Raw genomic sequence first — 22904 nt, forward strand, 5'->3', positions numbered from 1 at the left:
TGTTTTTCCCCATCTTTCTCTTTTTCCCCTCCAAATCTATATTTACACATGCTAAGAAACCATTCAGAGGAAAAAGGTGACTAGAATAAGGAAGGCCTCAAAATCACACTGTAGGAAGATCATTGGAAAGTTCTAGGGATCTTTAGTCTAAAGAAGAGAGGGCTTGGGGTAACATAACTGTAATTAGTATCTGAAAGGCTAACACCTGAAGGAGAGGTAAGAACTATTTTATTTAGTCTTAGAGGCAGACTTGTAGCAATAAGAACAATTGGTAGACAGGTGAATTTCAGTGTGATACAAGGAAACGTTTCTTAACAACTTATACAAAAACAGGGTGGGATGCCTCATAGGATATTTCGTCCTCCATTATTTTAAGGCTTCTATTTGGGTGGGTGGGGGAGCGGGGCAATGAGTGTTAAGTGACTTGCCCAGGGTCACACAGCTAATGTCAAGTGCCTGAGGTTGAATTTGAACTTATGTCCTCCTGAATCTAGGGCTGGTGCTTTATCCACTGTGTCATCTAGCTGCCCCTTGTCCTCCATTATTCTTTCTTTTTTTTTTTTTTTTTTCAGTGAGGCAATTGGGGTTAAGTGACTTGCCCCGGGTCACACAGCTAGTAAGTATTAAGTGTCTGAGGCCGGATTTGAACTCAGGTACTCCTGACTCCAGGGCCGGTGCTCTATCCACTGCGCCACCTAGCTGCCCCTCCTTGTCCTCCATTATTAAAAGACTTATGGCCACTTGCTTTTTATGTGAGGGGATTTTTATTCAGATACAGACTGAAGTAGATGGCGTTGGGGGATCTCTTCCAAATCTGAAATTTGATTCTCTATCTCCAATCTTTTCTAAAGCTCCAAAGGCATGTTTTCAAATGCCTATTTTCTGCTCTAAGTGAAATGTTCCAATGGAACCCCAAATTAAAGAATTCCAAAAGGGAATTCCTCAGGTTTCCTTAAAATCTGCATGTGCTTCTGATATGTATATTTTTGTTGATGGCACCATCATCTTCTCAGACACTCAGACTAAAAACTTCAGTCATCTTTGACTCTTCCCTCATCCTCTGTATCTGCTAAGTCTTATCAATTTTATAACTTCATAGTCCTATCACCGTGGAAAGCAATTTAGAATTATAACCCCCCAAATCACTAAACTTTGGACACCATTTGACTCAGCATTTCAACTCCAGAAGACTGATGATGCATGTTTCCCATCTTCTGGCAGAGAAGTGATGGACTAGAGGTACAGAATGAGACCTATGTTTTCACACACTGCCAATGTGTTAATCTGTTTGCTTGACTATTTTTTTTTACAAGTTAGGGTTTTTATATGGGGCGAGAATTGTAAGGGAGGAGAGTAGATAGGAACACAAGGAGGGCAGTGTTGATACTATCATGCTAATATATACTTTAAAAGCAAGTTGTACATAACAGAAAATTCATGGTTCTTTAAAAAACCCTCTTTTTCTATTCTTTATAGGTTGAAATGTTCAAGTTTGTTGTGCAGTGGTTTGTAGTCTGGGCTTGGAATCAGGAAGATTTGAGTTCAAATCCAGCCTCAGACATGTATTACCTGTGTGACCCTGGGCAAGTCATTTCCTACCACCTTCACTCCTTGGACTGGATTCCACCATGGCTTCTGGAAATCTCATTATCAGGAAACCAAGGATCCTTTGAGAATGCATCAACTTTGCTATTTAGACCTTATCAGTATCCTCTGTTCCTCTGACTAGAAGACAAAAAACTCCTGAAGCTCCTTTTCAAAGAGGGTTTTCAGCTGAGCTATCTCTTTGCTTCCTCAGCTTGCCATCCTTCGGACTGGACTCCATTTTGCCCCCATGCTGGGTACCTTTTACTGCCCCTCCTCCCCTTTCAGCTTCCTTTTATATGTTGTCTTCCCCCATTAAACTGGAATCTTCTGGAGGGCAGGGGCTATCTTTTCTTTTTCATATTTGTATCCCCAGAACTTAGCGCGATGCCTGGCACAAAGAGGTGCTTAATAAATGTCTATTGACTGACTAATCTGAATTCAAATTCTGATTCAGTCATATACTAGCTGTGTGACTCTGGGCAAGTCTTGTAAAATGGGGGTAATAATAGCACCTGTCACCCAGGGTTGTAGAGAATCAATGAACTAATATTTGTAAAGTATTTAGCACAGTCCCAGGGATATACAAGGTGCTTCCTTCAAGTTTATAATAACTATCTACATCCATATCTATATCTATTTTCTCTGTCTATCTATCTATCTACCAACCATATCCCTCTTAAGTCTAATTTTCTCTTCTTACCAACACAACTACTTCAAGTCCTCATCAGCTCTCTGGACTATAAAGGCCTAACTCTTTTCCCTGTCTCCGGTGTCACTGCCTCTTTTGACCAAGCTGTCCTTCATGTCAGTACATCTGTGTCAGAACTCCCCTTACCTACCTATCCATAGCTTAGTAGATACATCTTAGAGGGCTGCCTGAGGATGGAGAAGTTAAGTGACTTGTCCTCATAGTCGCTGCTACCAAGTGTCAAGTGCGAGATCTGAACCCAGGCTTTCCTGAATCCAAGTCCAGCACTCTACTGGTCATCCCTAATTAAGCTGCAGCAACAATCTTAATGAACAGATCTGGTCATGTCACTCACTTGTTCAAAAACTTCTGGCCCTATGTGCCAGACTATGTGACTATAGAAGGAAGAAATAGAAATCCCTTAGTGTGGTATTACAGTCCTCCACAATTTGTCTTCAATCTACCCCTCTCATTTTACACTGTTTCACATTCATTACTTGGAGTTCCAACCAAACTATACCAAATGTAATTTCCTCATCTTGTCCTGAATTAGCCCTGACTCTCTTGCTTTCATTCCCTCTGGAATTGAGCTTATATTTTCCACTTTAGCACCTAAGATCTCTGAGGTTTTATCTGTTTTATCTTTACATCCCGGCATGCCACCGAGAGTTGAGGAGCGAGTAAATAATGTTTTCTAACTTCATTACTTTCCCATTTCCCTTCTGCTATTTCAAATTTTAGCCATTTTGCAGCTATGTAGTACTTTCATGAATGGATACACTAGGACACAGAGAAGAGCAAACTTAAAGTTCAAAGGCAAAAGGGGGAAAAGTAGAAGCTCTTAGTTAAAAATCTGTAGAATAAAATACAAGAAACAAGTATTTCTGAGAACCTACGATATCTTCAGCATTATGTAAGAGATCCTGCCTTGGGGGAGCTTTTCTTATTCTTCCTATCATTCCCATAGAAAGATCAAGAATTAGCTATAATTAAGTTAAGCACTTACAACCTACATGAAAATCACAAGTCTGATATTTAGACTTTACAGGCTTATATGTTAACATTAGCTTTGGACAGGTTTAAATAAGAGGAATTAAGATAATTATCATTTCTTTTAAAAATCCAATTCACAGGGGCGCAGTGGGTAGAGCACCGGCCCTGGATTCAGGAGGACCCGAGTTCAAATCCAGCCTCAGCCACTTGACACTTACTTAGCTGTGTGACCCTGGGCAAGTCACTTAACCCCCACTGTCCCACCAAAAAAAAAATTGTCTAAAATTTATTAATGGGCAACAAGGCTTTTTATGCCACAATCTGAGTTAAGGATTAAAATATAAATACCCCAAATGAGATAATAAGCCAAAGACAAGTTTATAATAAGATATAAATGATTTAAATAGATCTTTTTCTTACAACATGCTCTGATAGGGAATGGTGATGGAAAGAAACTGAATCAAGGCACTGGAAAAATGAAAAGGGAAAGCAACATGTGGAAGAGTGAGAAAGGCACAAAAAGAGATGGGGAACTAACACACAATTTCAAATATTTCATAATTTTGCTTAGTATTGGCTTTAGGTAGCACTGTGCTGGGTATTGTCTTAAATACTAATAATATTTCAGGATATTAAACAAATATAAAACACAGCTCCCTTCTTAACCCAGTTTATAACCTATTTTGGCAAACAAAATAAATGAAACAGTTAATAGAAGATAATATCAGATTACATGGGGTGCAGTTAGGTGGCACAGTGGAGAAAACACTGGCCCTGGATTCAAGAGGACCTGAGTTTAAATCTGGCCTCAGACACTTGAAACTTACTAGTTGTGTGACCCTGGGCAAGTCACTTAACCCCAATTGCCTCAAAACAAACAAACAAAATGGGTAGAGGTTATGAGAAGGGAATTGCAGTAGAGGGCAACACAACGATTAAATGAAGGAAGGACTCAGAAAGGCATATTTGGTCTAGGGTTTTATATTGAGAGTGTGATTCAAAATGTGAGACTGCCATGGAAAATGCACCATGAGGATTTAATTTTAATGCTTCCAGGCACTCCTCTTTTTTCTCCTTAACTCTGAAGTATAGTTTCTGACCTCACCACTCAACTGACACTGCTCACATCTCCAACAACTGAGTAGACATTATAAACTGGATGTCTTATAGACACCTTAAACTCAATGTCCAAAATTGAACTCTTTTCTTTCCCCCTCAAACCTTTCCCTCTTCCTAACTTCCCAATTACTCAGGAGGGTACCATCTAATTCCCAGTCATCCAGGCTTGCAACCTCAGAGCTATCTTTTACTCACTACTTCTCACCTCCTCTTTCTACTCGGTTGCTAAGCTCTGGCATTTCTACCTGCATAACATCTCTCACATATTCTTTTTTTGGGGGGGAGCGGGCAATGAGGGTTAAGTGACTTGCCCAGGGCTACACAGCTAATAAGTGTCAAGTGTCTGAGGCCAAATTTGAACTCAGGTCCTTCTGAATGCAGGGCTGGTGCTTTATCCACTGTGCCACCTAGCTGCCTCCTCACATATTCTTTCTCTCCTCACTGTAACCACTTTGGTAGAGGCCCTTATCACTACATGTCTAGACTAAATCTTTTGTCAATCTAGTCCAGGCTCTACTCAGCTATCAAAATGATCTTCCTAAAATGCAGGACTGACCCTGTCACATCCCCTCCACCCCATTCAATCACCTCCACCGGCTGGCTCCCTCCTGCCTCCAGGATCAAATGTAAAACCCACTGGAGATTCTACCTCACAGCTCTGGGTATTTTCACTGGCTGCCTGGAACTTTCTCTATCCTCACCTCCACCTGTGAATTTTCCCTTTCTTCAACTCAGCTAACTTCCCAGTGCTAGTGTACTCCCTCCATTGATTATCTACAATTAATCCTGGTTTGTACATAGCTGCATGTTCTCTTCCTCATTAAACTGTAAGCTCTTGGAAAGCAGAGATGGCCTTTCCATTTTTTATCCCTGGTACTTAGCACAGTGCCAGGCATGCAGTAGATGTTTAACAAATACATGTTGGCTGATAACATTCAGTGTCTTCTGTTTACTCCTATCTCTAGTGTCAGTTTTTCATCTAAGGCTTTGTGCCAGAGCAGGTCCTGCAGTTCCTCTACTCTTATAGAGAATAATCAAGGCCTTGTGTTTGGTCCTGACCTCTATTACCTGGACGGCTTCCAACTTAGCAGGTGTGTCTGTACTGAATACTACTGCCAGGCCCCTGTAATCATCCTGGTTCAGAGGACTGGGATCTTTAGATTCTGCTGGAGCATTTTCAGTTGGACTGTTCTAGACATCACACCCTCGCATTTCTTTTTCTTTTCTTTTAGTTAGAATAAGGTGGTAGTTTATTTAGGAGCAAGGGAAGGGAAGGGTGGGGGGAGGGAAACCATGAAAGAAATCCTTGGACTTTTCATGGGGAGACAGGCACAAAGCACATGGCTCAGAGGTACCAAGTCTCCACCCTCCCATTTCTAACTGTCTTCACAGAGCAGAGCAGGAGAGGAAGGGTGGGGCGAGCTCTGGGCTTCCTTACTTCCTCTCCCCAACTCCCATACAGAATGCTATTAGAGGCTTTATATGCCTCTGGAGTGTCTTTGGTCATGTGCTGGCAAGTTTTTGCCATTACCTGCACTCAGATGATGTCAGAACTAATTTCCATATGCTTCAGCCTTCATGGGCTGGATGACAATGCCTACTCTAGTTTTTCTTTAGATTTGCTAAATATTCAGTCTGGTGCTAAATAAAGATCTTTATTGCTGTACATGTGGGAGAGCAATAGGTCTCTGGGATCATTCATATAGCTATACTAACCAGAAGAGCCAAAAGACCCTCAAACAGATCTAGTATGTTCCCCAGAGATATTGGCAGCAATTTGTTTGTAAATGGGTTCTTTTCTTAGTGGTGGATCTTAAAATGTGGATCTTTCCATCAAGGGCCTTGGGACAATAGGTTATAAGGAACTGAAAACACGGGAAGCACAAAGCCATGGGGCATGCAGAGCTACATATACTTTATTTAGTGAAAATATCTGAGACTATAGTAATCCATTAGTACCCTTAATGAAGATCAGAAAGCTTTTAGAGGGGCAGCTAGGTGGTGCAGTGGATAAAGCACTGGCCCTGGATTCAGGAGGACCTGAGTTCAAATCCGGCCTCAGACACTTGACACTTACTAGTTGTGTGACCCTGGGCAAGTCACTTAACCCCAATTACCTCACCAAAAAAAAGCTTTTAGAACTTGCCACCACTACTCAAACATAGCTCTGATGAAAGAAACTTCTAATTTTAAATATTCTTGTAGTCTTGGTTCAGTTTCATTGTGTTTAAACTAGATGGAGTCTTAGGTACAGGAATAAAATGAAGATCTTGGGTCTCAGAAATATTTTAAAATTATGTTTACATTTTTTTTTCATAATAGTATTTTATTATTTTCTGGTTACATGTAGAGATAGTTTTCAACATTTTGGGGGAGAGGGGCGGGGCAATGAGGGTTAAGTGACTTGCCCAGGGTCACACGGCTAGTGTCAAGTGTCTGAGGCCAGATTTGAACTCAGTTCCTCCTGAATCCAGGGCCAGTGCTTTATACACTGTGCCACCTAGCTGCCCACTCAACATTTGTTTTTATAAGATTTGTAGCTTCAAATTTTTTAAAAAGGAAATAGATCAGGAAATAAAGGCAACTGAAAAGTTAAAAAAAATTTTTTTTTTAAATCTTGTTGTCTTATAGAGTCACTGGCTTCCACTTGGTCCATTCTAATTTTCAGGGAGTTAGTTCTTTGGACCAAGGTTTTGTACCTTTTCTTCTAAGCTGTTAATTTTCTTTCCAATTTTTCCCCCATAGCTCTCATTTCTTTTCCAATTTTTTCCTACAATGCTCTTATTTCATTGACAAAAACATTTTAAAACTCTTGTTTCATGTCTTCCAGGAATTCTAGTTGAATTTGTATCTAAGCTTGGTTTTCTCTGAGGCTTTGCTTATAAATGTTTTGGACTTATTCTTGTCTTTTGAGTTTGAGCATCCCTGCCATCATAATACCTCTTTATGGTGGCTTTGGTTTCTTTTCTTCTAATTTTTCCAGTCTACTTCCTGACTTTAAACTTTATATTAAGGGAGACTCTGCATGCTTTTGGAGAGAAGGTCTGGGCTGGGCTATTTTCTTGGGGGTATTGAGTATTGTGTTAATTCAGGATCTCAGAAATAGGTAAAGTAGTCTGATTCAGGGTAAAGTTTGATTGATTGGTGGTTCCCCTGGTCTGAGCTCTGCAATTTCTTGACCTGGGTCTGGGTCTGGGCAAAAGTTGCTGAACTTGGGCTCCACCTGCCAGCTAGAAAGTTCTGCTGGTTCAGAATGACAAAATCATTTGTTTCCCTTTGGTCTGGGATTCTTGCCATGGTTATTTCTCTACAAGTTTAAGACTCGGTTAGAAGATGGAACTGAAGTCCTGCTCTGCTTCTGGATTCTGAGTCACACCACTGCTGTTTGCCTTTTTTTTGGTCGGGCAACTGGGGTTGTGACTTGCCCAGGGTCACACAGCTAGTAAGTGTTAAGTGTCTGAGGCCGGATTTGAACTCAGGTCCTCCTGACTCCAGGGCTGGTGCTCTATCCACTGTCCCCTGCTGTTTGCTTTTAAACTTGAACCTTTCTTGGTCCAAAGCAAAGGGTTCCTTGACCCAGCAATACCACTGCTAGGATTATATTCCAAAGACATCCAAAAAAAGAGGAAAAGGACCTATTTGTACAAAAATATTAGTAGCAGCTCTTTTTGTGGTAGCTAAGAATTGAAAATCAAAGGGATGCCCATCAGTTGGAGAATGGCTAAACAAGCTGTGGTATATGATGGTGATGGAATATTATTGTGCTATAAGAAATGACAAGCAGGATGATTTCAGAAAAACCTGGAAAGCCTTACATGAACTGATGCATGATGAAATGAACAGAACCAGGAGAACATTGTACATAGTAACAGCAATACTGTTTGATGGAGAACTATGAATGACAGTTATTCTCAGCAATACAATGATCCAAGACAATCCTAAAGCAAACTATCCATCTCTAGAGAAAGAACTGATATTGATTGAACACAGACTGAAGCTGTCCATTTTTCACTTTATTTCTTTCATTATTTTATTTGAGTCTTCTAACGGAAAAGACTAATATGGAAATGTTTTACATAATTGTACATGCATAATCTATATCTATCTGATTGCTTAACTCCTTAGGGAGGGGAGAGAGGGAGGGATAGAATTTGGAACTCAAAACTTTAAACTAAAATGTTTATTTAAAAAAAGTGCTGGGCTTTCCTAACCATTAACAACATTACATCAGGAAGCAGGTACCCTTTCCAGACAGCCTTGGATTTGTAACCTAGAACTGGGTAGTGGGTTCCAAAGCTGCCAGTTGGCAGCTGTTTCTGCACCCTGCAAGTAGTGTGCCAGTATGGGTCTGGGTTCTCCTTTTAACTTCTGGCAGGGGTGTGGCCAGATCTGTCCCTGGTGTTTGAAGCCTTCTCTGTCTATCTCCTTATACCAGCCTGGGCCAGACAAATTATTCACCAAGAATTTTTAGATTTCCTTATCAAGATTCAATCTGGTGCATGTTCTTTTCTAGATCTGTTTGGAGAAAGTTTTTGCAGGGCTCACTGCACTATTTCCTACTATTCTGCCATCTTGGCTTTGCCTCCTCCTATCTTTTTCAATCATGCCATGTTTCTACAATACACAGCAATCCACAGAAAGTAGAAACATTGGTTATTTAGTTCATTCCACTTGATGGTTTGGTATACAACCCTGTAGTATCAAGCCATAGAGCATCTTGTATAAAATAAGTGGTATATGTGCAATATGATAGCTTCATGAAGCTGCTGGTCAGGGTCTAAAGGATAAACCCAAGATATTAATATTAGAGGCCTAATGGCTCCTGGTAACAACATGTTGCTCTGTGTCCTCAGTCTCTTATTAGCACTGGAATTTCTGTTCCAGAGACCTTCTCTCTGGAGAGTGGCAAATAAATTCTAAATATGAATGCTATATAGCCTTGGCCTGTGATACTGTTCTCCACGCTATGATTCCATGAAGGTTAATAAAGGTGGGGGTAGCACAGGAAGCATTATAGCTGTCAGGGGTGTGAGCAAGCCTATCACTCCATAGACTTGAGACCAATGAAGGCAGCTACAACATAAGGTATTGATAGGTAACAGAGATTTGGGAGGATGGAGCCCAATAGCACATGGTTAGGCTTCAGTGCCATCTGTGTAAGCCTCCAAATACAACAAAACCAACCCATGCTCTTTGTCTGAGATCAATGCCTTGTCTACATTTTAGCACAAAATTTTTAGCTTAACTGTTGGATCTTTGACCTGTTTTTCTCTTGGACCTTATTTTGAATTTCTTTTTTTTATCCTGTTTCCCCCTCTAATTACTACTCCCTCCAGCCTCTTGCTCTCCTCAGCTCAATCTTTCTACCAGATTCTTGATGTTGTTATATTGTTCTGGGTCCTCAGCTTCAATGTATACTAGAATTCCTCTGTTTATCTTCTCTTTGGAGCAGGAGCAAGTTTAATCTACAACAAGGATGCTATTTAATCAGATCGAAGAGAGATCAGACAACAGAGACTAGGCGGTAAGTGCTAACTATAGTAAGGGGAAGAACAAACAACTCGGAAATAGGAAAACAAAGTAGAGGTTTAGAGAATGATGCATGAGTTATAAGGAACAAACCAAGAGTCTATGAATAACTCAAGGGTCTACGAACAAGGAAGTAAAAGCAGAATAAGCACACTGGCAGCAACTTAATTTCAGTGGCCAAGGTAGGCAAGACTCTAGACTCAAAAATTTGGGGTAAAGTAATGCACTAACATCAGCATGAGAATACTTGAATGAGTCTAATTTGGAAAGAAAGGTGGTCTGTTCTCTGGATTTTATAACATTCTTGCTGAAAATCAGAGGCTCTTTAAATCACATTATACATACCCGAAGAGGCATCTAGGCAGTGGATAGAGTAATAGACTTGCAGTTAGGAAGACTTCAACTCAAATCCTGCTTCATACTTAACTGTGGGACTGTAAACAAATCACTGAGCTTTCAGTTTCCTAATCTGTATAATGGGGATAACAGCATCTACCTCACATAGTAATTAGGATGATCAAATATAAAAACATATGTAAAGCACTTTGCAGGTCGTAAGGTACTATATAAATGCTATTATTGTTATTAATTTCAGCTAGTGAGAGTATAAGTAATATGACAGGTATATATGAAGTGAGTATGGCTTTAGAAGCTTTCATGTTCTTATACAAATCAACCATATACAAAGGAGTAGAAGATATGGTCCCTGCTTCTGAGGCATTTACAATCTATTTGGAAAGATGGAAGTATATAGTACATACATTAATATAATTATTACCATGTAGTAAATGATAAGTGGCAAATGAATAGAGAGGAAAATAAATGCCTAAGGAATTCACAGGAAGGAAGAAATCACTTCTAACTGGGGTTGGCAGGAAATGCTCCAAAAAGAAGTTGGAATTAAGCCATGCTTTGAAAGATGAGTATGACTTAAACAGGAAGGAAAAATGTGCGGAAGGCATTCCAGAGAGGGAGATGAGCCTAGGAAATAGGGAACAGTGTGTTAAAAGTACAGAACAGTAAAGTACAAAGATGTTGTGTAAGAAGTAGAGAAATTTGCACAAAATAGATAGTTCGTGCAATATAAGAATGGGAAATGTAACTAAAAATTGGTTGGAGTCAGAATGTTAAGAATCAGAAACGACTAGCCAAGGAATTTGAATTTTATTCTGTAGGCATTAAAGAACAAACAAATAAAAGTTTTTAAATGTGGAAAAAACAAGATAAAGGAAAAATCTGGGAAGATTAATCTAGCAGTAGTACAAAGCATGGATTGGAAAGGAAGCAAAATAAAGGTAAGGAGGTTGATTAATTATAATGATCAAGATGTTAAATTATAAATATTCAAACTAGACTGGTGGTAGAATAGAAAGGAATAGATATATCAAAGAGACATTGTAAAGGAAGAATTAATAGAACTTGGTAAAGACTATAAATTACTATAATGATTTCAAGTGATGTTAGTAATCATTTAGCAGCATACACTACCATAAACAAAGGAAAATATTGATCTGCCTTTCTCTTAGTACTATTTTAGTATTCAAATAGAAACAACCATCATTAGCTCTCTTTAGTTGTCTACTTCTTTAAGAAATAGTTAAATATTTCTTATTAATGCATTAAATCTATTTAACCATTAAGAATTTTAATTTTACTTTAAAAATCCCACTTATTTTAATAACCATTTAAGCTAGTTGCCCATACTACCTTAGAGTAATGTTTAAATTACCAACATAGTTATTCTGGCTAAGGGATTTCTGCTAAAAGCTAAAAATGCTAAGTTTATCATAAGGCATCTTTTAAATCAAGCAACTTTTATTGAGGAAAACAGAACAAAATAGCTATTTCTATATCATACCTTGTATTTGGTCATGGTGCTAAAATGATTGTTCCGAAAGAATACACAAAGTTCTCCTTCCTGAACTGCTGACGTAAGTTCACATAATCCATGATATGTCAGTTGAGTGGCTGTGTTATTTAGAAACTGCTCAGCTACAAAGCCTATGGAACCAATGCATAAGATTAGATAGAAGAATAATCTCAAGATTCATATAATAATCTTTTATTTTATTTACATTGTTCCAGGAACGGATCAAATGCAGTAATGGTTCTTCTTTAGACTGATTTGTGGATACAATGTTGGAGGGAGCTTTGCCTTCTCCTGCTGTGGGGACTCCCTATTTCTATATACACATTCCTATTCAAAAGAATATATGTGTGTGTACATATATGTATCTGTACACATATGTTTACATACATACACACATCTGTGTATAAACTGCCCAACAGAAACCTAAAAATCAACTGCTATCCAAAACAGGCAGGAAGGCTATAATCAGAAGTTCTTATTACAGATCACTGGTAGGCTTACCATAACTTTGGCATTTAACAAACTTTTGCAGGTTTTAAAATGTTCTATATGTCCCAAGAGACTATCGTTAGCAAAACTGATTAAGTAAAGTAGAAGCATAAAAATTCAAGCAGGAGCCTTGAGAATAATTACACTGCATGCCATTTCTTATTCTGTTCCCTCAGGGGATATGTTATGCATTGTAAAGGCTTGTCTTCTTGGGAAATAAGACATCAAATGATTTTCATTTCTGAAATATATAAAAAGGCAGCAAATAGCCTTACAAGATCTTATTTTAGCTAGTGAGTAATTTTTCAAAAATCCAAATAAAGGCAGTGATTTTTTGGTTTTAATTTAACAGTGGGAAATACTATACAATAGTGATTCTTCTGGGGTCTGTGAACATATTTTTTTAAAAACAGTTTGAGCTGTATTTTTAATATCACTGGTTTCCTTTGTAATCCTATGTATTTTATTTTATGCATTTAAAGACATTATTCTGAGAAGGGGTCTCTAGGCTTCACTAGACTACTAAAGGGCACCTGGACACAAAAAAGGTTAAGAAATAGAAGGAAGAGGAGAAAGGAATTGACCCCTGAAGTTTTTAACATGATAGGAACTGAGGATGTGCTGGGACAGATGGCACATCTGTGACTTGGGCTGAGGAGGTAGCATTATAGCAGAAAGAACAGAAAAGGTATGTCCTTAGGATGCTAAACGCCTGGGTATCTGAGGGAAGGGAAAAAGGATACAAAAAGTAGGTTAGGAAAAGAAGCTAGCCAGCAAAAGTGTTTTTCTCAATTTCTTTTTAAAGTAAAACTTATTTTTTCCATTATCAAGCATTTATTTTCACATAATCCTCTCCCCACACTGAAAACAAATAAAAAACAAATCCCATGTAACAAATAAACACATTCTCAATTTCTTTTCCTAAGTGAAAGGGCAGGTGGCTGTCAATAAAGTTTTGCATCTATTCAAGGGCTTCTATGAGTACTGGTGTGCTGATTGGGTAGATTACTGAGGGTGGAGGGAACAGAGATGGGGTGAGGAGAGACAGACAATTTAAGTAGGAAAGAATTAAAAGGAATTGAAAGTTTACAATCCAGAAATATACATATATGTATATTCATGTGTACATAAAATGTACATAAGAAGTCCTTTATTCCACCTGTAATGATTGGAATGACGCCACCTACTGGAGACTTGCTGTGGAGAGCTCCACCATGAGGAAAATGCCTCAGAGGCATTGTGGCTTTTCCTTGGCGTCAGGAAATGACGTTTGCTCATGGGTGCTGTCTATCAAGTCTACCAGCCAATCAACTGGAGGACCCTCCTATGGTCTGGGAGGAGACAGGAAGGAGGAAAGGGAGCCTGCGCAGAGAGTGCTGGCCCTTTTGGTTTCCGGACTTGATGGTGGTGGCGGCAGAGGACTTCACAGGAAATTTGAGGAAAGATAGGAATGCCAGGCTGTTAGAATTCTGTTCTCAATCTTTTTCTTTCTATTTTCCAATAAACCCTTAAAATCCTAAACTCGTTTTATCAGTGATTTTTAGTCAGTTTCCCCCAAACTGGGGGAACACATTAGAATCCACATTTAGAATCTTAAATTACACACACCAAAGATCAATTATTTTCTCTGAAAGATTAGGAAAAGTAGAAAAGGACTGCCTTGCTATTTAGCTGAAATTATGTAACTTAATTTTGTAGTGAATGGAATCAGCAGAATTTTATGATTTTCTTAGGCACTGGTCAGCAACATTTGACTAGGGGCAAATAAGGAGGAGGGTAGAGTTTTTCTAATGCATGATTGATTGGCATTAGGACAATTGGACAAGAGAAAGTAATACACATTTGTATATTTGCATGTACATACACATGCATAAAAAAACTTGGGGGATATCCAGGTGGTGCAGTGGATAAAGCACCGGCCCTGGATTCAGGAGAACCTGAGTTCAAATCAGGCCTGAGATACTTGACACTTACTAGCTGTGTGAACCTGGGCAAATCACTTAACCCCAATTGCCTCACCAAAAAACAAACAAAAAACACAAAACAAAACAAAAACAAGGGGGCAGCTAGGTGGTGCAGTGGATAGAGCACCAGACCTGGATTCAGGAGAACCTGGGTTCAAATCTGGCCTCAGACCCTTGACACTTATTAGCTGTGTGACCCTGGGCAAGTCACTTAACCCCAATTACCTCACAAAAAAAAACCCCCAAAACAAAAACAAAATAACAACAACAACAAAAAAACTAAAACAAACCCCAAAACAAAAAACTTGGGTCACACCTATGATTCCATGATATAGGGAATTGCCTCTTCTTCAATTCATATAGAAACTAATCTCAGATTTACAGCCTTATCACACTTCTTACACCATTGAGAGGTTAAATAACCTGCTCAAGGCCACAAAGCTTAGTAAGTATTGAAAGTAGAAAGTGAATTTGGGTCTTCCTGACTCCAAAGCCAGCTCTCTATTTGCTACCTTACAATGCCTCTCAAACCTACATCTTCTGTATTCCAAAGCTGCCTCATTCCACTAAGCCATGGTCCTTATTCTTCCCGCCTTCCCCTCAATTCTTTCCTAGGCCATCACCCCTGCACCAGCTATATTTTTGTCTCTGCCCTATCTCAATCTTTTGGTGAATTATTTATGATATATATATGTATATATATACATACACACACACACATACATATATATATATATATATATATATACACACACACACACACATATATATAATTATTTTTTTTTTCCGTTGGGCAATGAGGGTTAAGTGATTTGCTCAGGATCACAAAACTAGTAAGTGTCAAGTGTTTGAGACCAGATTTGAACTCAGGTCTCCTGACTCCAGGACTGGTGCTCTACTGCGCCACCTAGCTGCACCCTTATATATTACATCTTTTCCCTTATCTTTATTCTGTTGCTATTTTACCAAATCTCAACTCTGAATTATTATCATTGTCTGACTTCTTCACTCCCATTCACCTGCTATTGATGAGTGGGGGCGGGGGGGGAATCACAAAACTGCTTACTGGGTCCACTACATTATCTCAACTGTAGTAAGGCAATCCTTTTATATTTCTCTAATCAATCTGCTATCTCACCATAGGGGATAATACAACCTTTTTAGCCCTTTTCAAATCTTCCATTGTGCCACTTTCCCCGCTCAGAAAAGGACTGGACTTTATACTTTACTAAAAGAAAAATGAGATCACTCATTAAGAGATCCCTCTTCTCCACTCCTGTTCATTTTACATCAATTAAACATCTTCCCTCATTATCTTCTCTTTCATTCCTGTATCTGACAAAGATCCTACCTCTTCCACTGCATCCTCAACTTCTTTCACTCTTACTACTCCTGGCTTTGTCTCATTTCCTTCTGTTTTCTCTAGCTGACTGCCTCCATCACCATCTCATCTCTTTCTAATATTCAATCACTCCCTAAATATTAACTTCTTTTTTGCTTTTTATAAACACACTTATGTCTCCACTATCTTTAAAGAAACCCTAGCTTTATTTGACCATCTTTGCTAGCTGCTGTCTAATATTTATCCTCCTAGTATCCATTAAACTCCTTTTTAGAGAATGCTGTCTATACTAGGTTGCTTCAACTTCCTGTCTTCTCACATGCTTCTTTTTTATTTTTTTTATTTTTTAGTGGGGCAATGAGGGTTAAGTGACTTGCCCAGGGTCACACAGCTAGAAAGTGTCAAGGGTCTGAGGCCGGATTTGAACTCAGGTTCTCCTGCATTCAGGGCCTGTGCTTTATCCACTGTGCCATCCAGCTGCCCCCTCTCACATGCTTCTTAATTCTCTGCAATCTGGCTTCTAATCTCATCATTCAACTGAAATCATTCTCTCCAAAGTCACCAATGATCTCTTAACTGCCAAATCTAAGGGTCTTTTTTTATCTTCATTTTTGACCTCTCCATAACATGTGATACTACCAATCACCCTCTTCTCCTGGATACCTTCCTGTCTAGGTTTCATGACACTGCTCTATCTTCTTTCTCCTTCTGACAATTCCATCAACTAGGGACTGTGGTATATGACTGAATGAAATATTATTTTGCTATAAGAAATGAAAAGCAGGATGACTTCAGAAAAACCTGGGAAGTCTTGTATGAACTGATGGATAGTGAAGTGAGCAGAACCAGGAGAATGTTGTACACAGTGACAGCAATAGTGTCTGATGAAGAACTGTGAATGACTTAACTGTTCTCAGCAATACAATGATTTCAGACAATCCCAAAGGGCTAATGATGAAGCATACTATTCACCTCCAAAGAAAGAAATGATATTGATTGAATATAGACCAAAACATCCTTTTTTCACTTTCTTTCATTTTTTCTTTTATTCGAGTTTTCCTAGACAAAAAGCCTATAATATGGTAATGTCTTGCATAAGTTCACACATATAACCTATATCTGATTGCTTACCACCTCAGGGAAGGGGGGAGGGAAAGAAGAAGGGATAGAATTTGGAACTCAAAACATTAAATAAAAATGTTTACTAAAATTTTTAAAAAGCCTGTACACTAGATTTCAAGAAATCATAAACCCAAAAATAAACCAAAAATAAACAAAGAAACCATAAAACAAAATCTGCTTTATTAGAACCAGAGGATAATGTAAAGATAAAAAGAATTCAATGATCACCTCTCTTGGAAAAGTCCTAGGAATGTCATACCCAAAATCCAGTGCTTCCATATCAAAGAAAAAGTAATGCAAGCATCTGGAAAGAAACAGTTCTAGTACCAAGAAAACAGGATCACTCCCAAAGGGGAAAAAATGGGCAGGAGTGTGCTGGTAAATGTTTAACAACTGGCTCTCTGGGGGCACCTAGGTGGCGCAGTGGATAAAGCACTGGCCCTGGACTCAGGAAGGCCTGAGTTCAAATTCGGTCTTAGACACTTGATACTTGCTAGCTGTGTGACCCTGTGCAAGTCACTTAACCCTTGCTGCCCTGGAAAAAAAAAACAAAAACCCTGGCTCTTCAGGGAAAAAAAATTATGCATGGCAAGCTTTTTTTTTTTTTTTTTGTAGGCAATGGGGGTTAAGTGACTTGCCCAGGGTCACACAGCTAGTAAGTGTCAAGTGTCTGAGGCCGGATTTGAACTCAAGTACTCCTGAATCCAGGGCCGGCGCTTTAACCACTGCACCATCTAGCTGCCCCTGCATGGCAAGCTTTTAAATTTAATCTACATTATCATAACAGTCTTTATCATTTTCTTAATTATTTTTGCTAATAATACTAAGTTATTTAAATTTCTAAAATGGCAAATATCAATTGATATAGTCTACATAAACAAAAACTCTTTGAGGGAATCCTCTATAGATCTAGAAACTAATTAAACATGCTTTTTGGTCTGGACTTGTGACATCTGTGTAGGCAATACCTGATGGATGAGGTAATTCCTCCTACTAATGGAATTTAGCAACTGTTAGGCAACTTAGAATCTTAGAAAATTGCGTAGGGAAGTGAAAATTTAAGTGACTTGCTCAGGGTCCCAGAGGTTATATGTAAAACTTGAACCAGGTTTTCCTGACTCTTCCACAGAGCCTCTAAATTCAACCACATGCTACATGAAAACTGAATTTATAGGTATCCTCACCCTAGTTTTCTCCTTCTTCAGCTGCTAGTATCAAAATAGCAGTTCTGTCAAAATGCTGCCAGTTGCTCCTTTAGAGCCTACATTTAGAATAAGCTAGGTAGAAGCAGTAGGTGGTGGCAAAGCAAAGCTTGGCCTTTGGGTTATGTGGTTATTGGTGTGTCTGGCTCCCTCCTTGCCTCAGTTCATAAAAACGTTACTTGCAAGCTTCTCTGATATGGTCTCATTTTCTTTCTTTTTTTTTTTTTTTTTGGTAGGGCAATGAGGGTTAAGTAACTTGCCCAGGGTCACATAGCTAGTGAGTGTCAAGTGTCTGCAGCTGGATTTGAACTCAGGTCCTCCTGAATCCAAGGCCAGTGCTTTATCTACTGCGTCACCTAGCTGCCCCTGGTGTCATTTTCTTTTTTTTCTTTTTTTCTTTTGCAAGGCAATGGGGGTTAAATGACTTGCCCAGGGTCACACAGCTAGTAAGTGTCAAGTGTCTGAGGCTGGATTTGAACTCAGGTACTCCTGAATCCAGGGCTGGTGCTTTATCCACTGCGCCACCTAGCCACCCCCCTCCTGGTCTCATTTTCAAGAAAGGAACTGAGCCATTTTTCATTGGTGCATGAAAAAAATGCTCCAAATCACTAATAATGAGAAAAATGTAAATTAACTCTGCAATGTAATTTGAGGTTCTACCTCATACCAACCAGTTGGGAAAAAAAAAAGACAAATAATAGAGGGGCTGCAGGGAGTCAGCACTGTTGATGGAACTGTGGACTAGTCCAGCCATTCTGGGAAGCAATTTTGAACTACACCCCAAAAGTTACTAAACTATAAATACCCTCTGACCCAGTGATGCTGTTGTGAGACTAATACCCCAAAGAGATTAAAGAAAGAAGAAAAGGACCCATATGCATACAAATATTTCTAACAGCTTTTTGTGTGTGGGGGGCAAGAACTGAAAATGAAGAGAGCAACCATCAATTGGGGGAACTATTGAAAAATGGTATATGAGTATAATGGAATACTTCTGTGCTTTAAGAAATTATGAAGGGAATGGTATCAGAGAAATCTGTGAAGGCAAGTGAACTGAGAGAGTAAGGTTAAGTAGAACTAGGAGTACCGTTTATACATAATAATAACATTGTAAAGACAAACTCTGAAAGACATAAGAACTCTGAAAATTCAATGACAAATGCAGATAATCCATCATGAAACATAATGTCTACCTCTTGATAAAGAGGTGATGGACTCAGGGTATAGACTGAAACATATTAGAACTGGCCAATGTATGCATCAGATTTGCTTGAATATGCTTATTTATTATGAGAGTTTTCTTTTTCATTTTCCTTCTGGAAAAGGGGGAGAATAGGAGAGACAGAAACTAGATTTTTTTAATGGAAAAAAATTTTTTAAATGCTTCTTGGAGAAAGCTGTTCTGATATTGAGTCTGATAAGTTTTCACTGAAACTTGCTCACAAATATCACTTTCAATAACTTCCTTTAACATTATTCTTTCAGCCTCGCTATATCTAAAACTACTTTTCTTGGTTTGTCTCTATCGTTTTATAACAGAAGTCATTGTGAAGGAAGAATATGGTATTTGAACTTTCTCCTTACATTCAGGTTTCAGGAATATATCTGTGGTAATATTTTGTACTAACATAGTATATCACGAGAAATATTCTATTTGAGGAATAGGATCGTCTAATCAATAGATTTGCTGTGTTACTGAGAGAAAACCCATTTTTCTTCAGTCCTTGTTGAAGAATTTTTCTAAAATGTATACTATTCTGATTCTGTGAGTAGCGTATACTGAACATGAAATGCCTCAGGATCATCAATATGGAAATGAATGATCAGTTTATATTACTGGGTTAGTTACAGAATTCAAAGATCAGAGAAAATCTGTTCTGATAAACATAAATTTTTTGCTTTTTTGCATATTTATAGTAAGCTTTTAAAAATTAATTTGTTTCTCTCACAAAAATTAAATTCATCTTTTAAAATTTTATCTAGGGGGCAGCTAGGTGGCACAGTGGATAGAGCACTGGCCCTGGATTCAGGAGGACCTGAGTTCAAATCCAGCCTCAGACACTTGACACTTACTAGCTATGTGACCTTGGGCAAGTCACTTAACCCTCATTGCCCAACCAAAAAAAAAAAAACCACAACAAAAAAACCCCCAAAACAAATAAAATTTCATCTAACTGATGATTCTAGCTAGTCCAGGTTTTACTGTATTAAATATACTTCATTTCCTTGGGGGCAGGGGAGGTAGGGAAATACTTCTGATTCTCTAGACTTATTCTACTAGGCCATATAAAACTTTTGATATTTTGAAGATCACGCCACACACAAACTTCTCCCTTTAGAAGTGAGAAGAGTATGTCCCATGGCCTTTCCTTCTGTTTGGCTAGTTCTTCTGAGACCCTCCATTTTAAGGAGGCTGCTCAGTCAACCATGTCTTCATTCCTTTCCATTCTTGGCATTCTGCCCATAGATGAATACCTTCACCTCTCCTCAGTCCCCTTTTAAATTTCCTTTTATGTATTGTTCTAATGTATTCCCCAATTAGAATACAAGATCCTTGAGGTCAGAATCTTTCTGCCTGTATTTGTATTCCCAGCACTTAGTACAGTGCCTGCCACATATAACAAGCTTAAGAAATACTTTTTGAACTGACTCTGATCCTTGTATATGGTCCTCTTTCATGTTCATTGGAACAAAGAACCCAAACTGGAGAGGACATTAGAAGCTCTCTTATAGATGAGGATACTAAAGCCTTACCAGGGCAGTTTAGGGATTTGCCCAGCCTAGGAGCTGTTGTCTACAGATCTCTTCTTCCTTCCTCAAATGAAATTGGGACCTGGCTGTCAATTTTTTTCTCCTCCTCAACTCATGTCCTCATACTTAGCAACTTACATATTTAACTCCCTCAGATATCTTAACCACTCAGTTCTTCAACTTAACTCACTTTTCATCACCTACGCCATCATTTAACACTAGCCACATACCTTTGATCTTGCCATCATCCACAAACATACCACCTCCATGCTCAAGAAATCTGAAATCCCCTTATCTGACCATAATCTATTGGCTTTCTACCTCTCCTTCTGCCTCCCCAGACTAAACTCTACTCTTTGTCCATATAGTGACCAAGCCCTCAAGCCCTCAGTTCTCTCCCAGGCCATCTCCTTTGCACTTGCTACTTGTTCCATTTTCCCCTATTCTGACTCCTTGCTGAACCAGTTCAGCTCTGTACTGTCCTCTTTTCGAGTGCTTAGCCTTATCATATTGCTAATCAGTCAAACCTCAACCTTGGATCACTCCCACCACTCACTGCTTTTGCATCTACGTACATGTTGCTGAATGAAGGTAAAGAAAATCACACAACTGTTCTGACCGGGTCCACTACAATTTTATTTTACATAATTTCAACTGGGCCCTCATACTGCTAGGCGATCTTACTATACTTCTCTTACCAACTCACTACCCAACTCTGCACAACTGCTCTTCCCAACCTTTTCACCCCTTCTCCAAACTCCCTAACCCTCTCAGCTGACCTCCTTGCCTCATATTTCACAGGAAAAAATGAGTTCATTTGCTATGTGTCTCCTTCTCCTCTCTTCTTAATCTCATATCCCTCATATGCCTTCTACCATTTCCTCCTTCACCCCTGCCTCACATAAAGAGGTGGCCTTCCTTATTAGCAAAATTATCCTTTCTGATTCTTCCTACAGACTGCCCCCTCTGGCTCTTCTACTGCCTATATATGACAATGTCTCTCCCATTCTTGGAAAAAAAAAAAAAACATCAACCCAACAAAACTGACTTGATCCTTCCAACCCTGCTAATTAGTGTCTTAATTCTTTTCTGTTCTTTGTGGCTAAACTTGGAAAGTCTGTTTATAAAAGGGGCTTCGTCTTTCTTTCCTCTCACTCTCTTCTTAACCCCTTAAAATCTGGCTTCTGACCTTATTCCACCAAAAGTGCTCTAAGTTGCAAAATCCAATGGCCTTTTCACAATCTCCATTCTTTCTGACCTCGCTGTAAGTCTCTGACACTATTGATCACCCTCTCTTCCTTTATATTCTCTCACTAGATTTTTTTGGGGGGTGAGGCAATTGGGGCTAAGTGACTTGTCTAGGGTCACACAGCTAATAAGTGTTAAGTGTCTGAGGCCAGATTTGAACTCAGGCCCTCCTGACTCCAGGGCCAGTGCTCTATCCACTGAGCCACCTAGCTGCCCCTCTCATTAGATTTTTGGAACACCACTCTTGATTCTTCTTCCTGATCAGACCACTTCTTCTCAGTTGCCTTTGAGTGATCATCATCCAGATCACACACTCTAATCTTGGGTGTCCCACAGGGTTCTGTAATTTTCTCTCTTTATACTATTTCACTTGGTGATCTCATCAACTTTCATGGATTTAATTACCACCCTTTATGTTGATGATTCTCAAATCTACCTATCTTGCCCTAAACTCTCTGTTGATCTCCAACTGCCTTCCAGACATCTGGAACTGGATATCTAGTAGACATTTTACATTAAACAAGTTAGAAAATGAACTCATCTTTCCCCCTAAATCTTGCCCACCTCCTACCTTTTCTATTTCTGTAGAGGGTACATCATCCTCCTAGCTTCTCAAGATTGGGTGTCACCCTCGACTCTTCACTATCACCTTCTATATCCAATCTGTTACTAAGACCTATCAATTTCAACTTCAGGCCCTCATCACCTCACATCTTAATTATTACAATAGCCAGCCGGGGGAGTTCTGCCTGCCTTAAGTCTCTCCCCACTCTCCTCCATCCTCCATTCATGCATCAAAGTAATTTTTTAAAAAATAGGTCTATGTTACCCTCCCCCCCCCCAATAAATTTCAGTGGCTCTCTAGGACCACATGCAAAATCCTCTGCCATTCAAAGTCCTTCATAACCTAGTTCCTCTTAGCTTTTAACTGTTTTTATACCTTACTGTGAAACATGCATTCTTTGATCCAGTGCCACTGAAAGGCTTCCCACAGATGAGA

General features: G+C 39.1%; 1 protein-coding gene across 2 annotated transcripts in view; it reads right to left on the reverse strand.

The window, feature by feature from the left end:
- MINDY2 (MINDY lysine 48 deubiquitinase 2) overlaps window positions 1-22904 on the reverse strand; it is a 116377-nt gene that overhangs the window by 14651 nt on the left and 78822 nt on the right. For both annotated transcript variants that reach the window (XM_043982821.1, XM_043982820.1), the window contains exon 6: window positions 11775-11917. In XM_043982821.1, coding sequence (XP_043838756.1) covers window positions 11775-11917 — 143 coding nt within the window. The remainder of the gene's footprint in view (window positions 1-11774; window positions 11918-22904) is intronic.

This window comes from Dromiciops gliroides, chromosome 2 (assembly GCF_019393635.1).
Source record: "Dromiciops gliroides isolate mDroGli1 chromosome 2, mDroGli1.pri, whole genome shotgun sequence".
Taxonomy (NCBI): domain Eukaryota; kingdom Metazoa; phylum Chordata; class Mammalia; order Microbiotheria; family Microbiotheriidae; genus Dromiciops; species Dromiciops gliroides.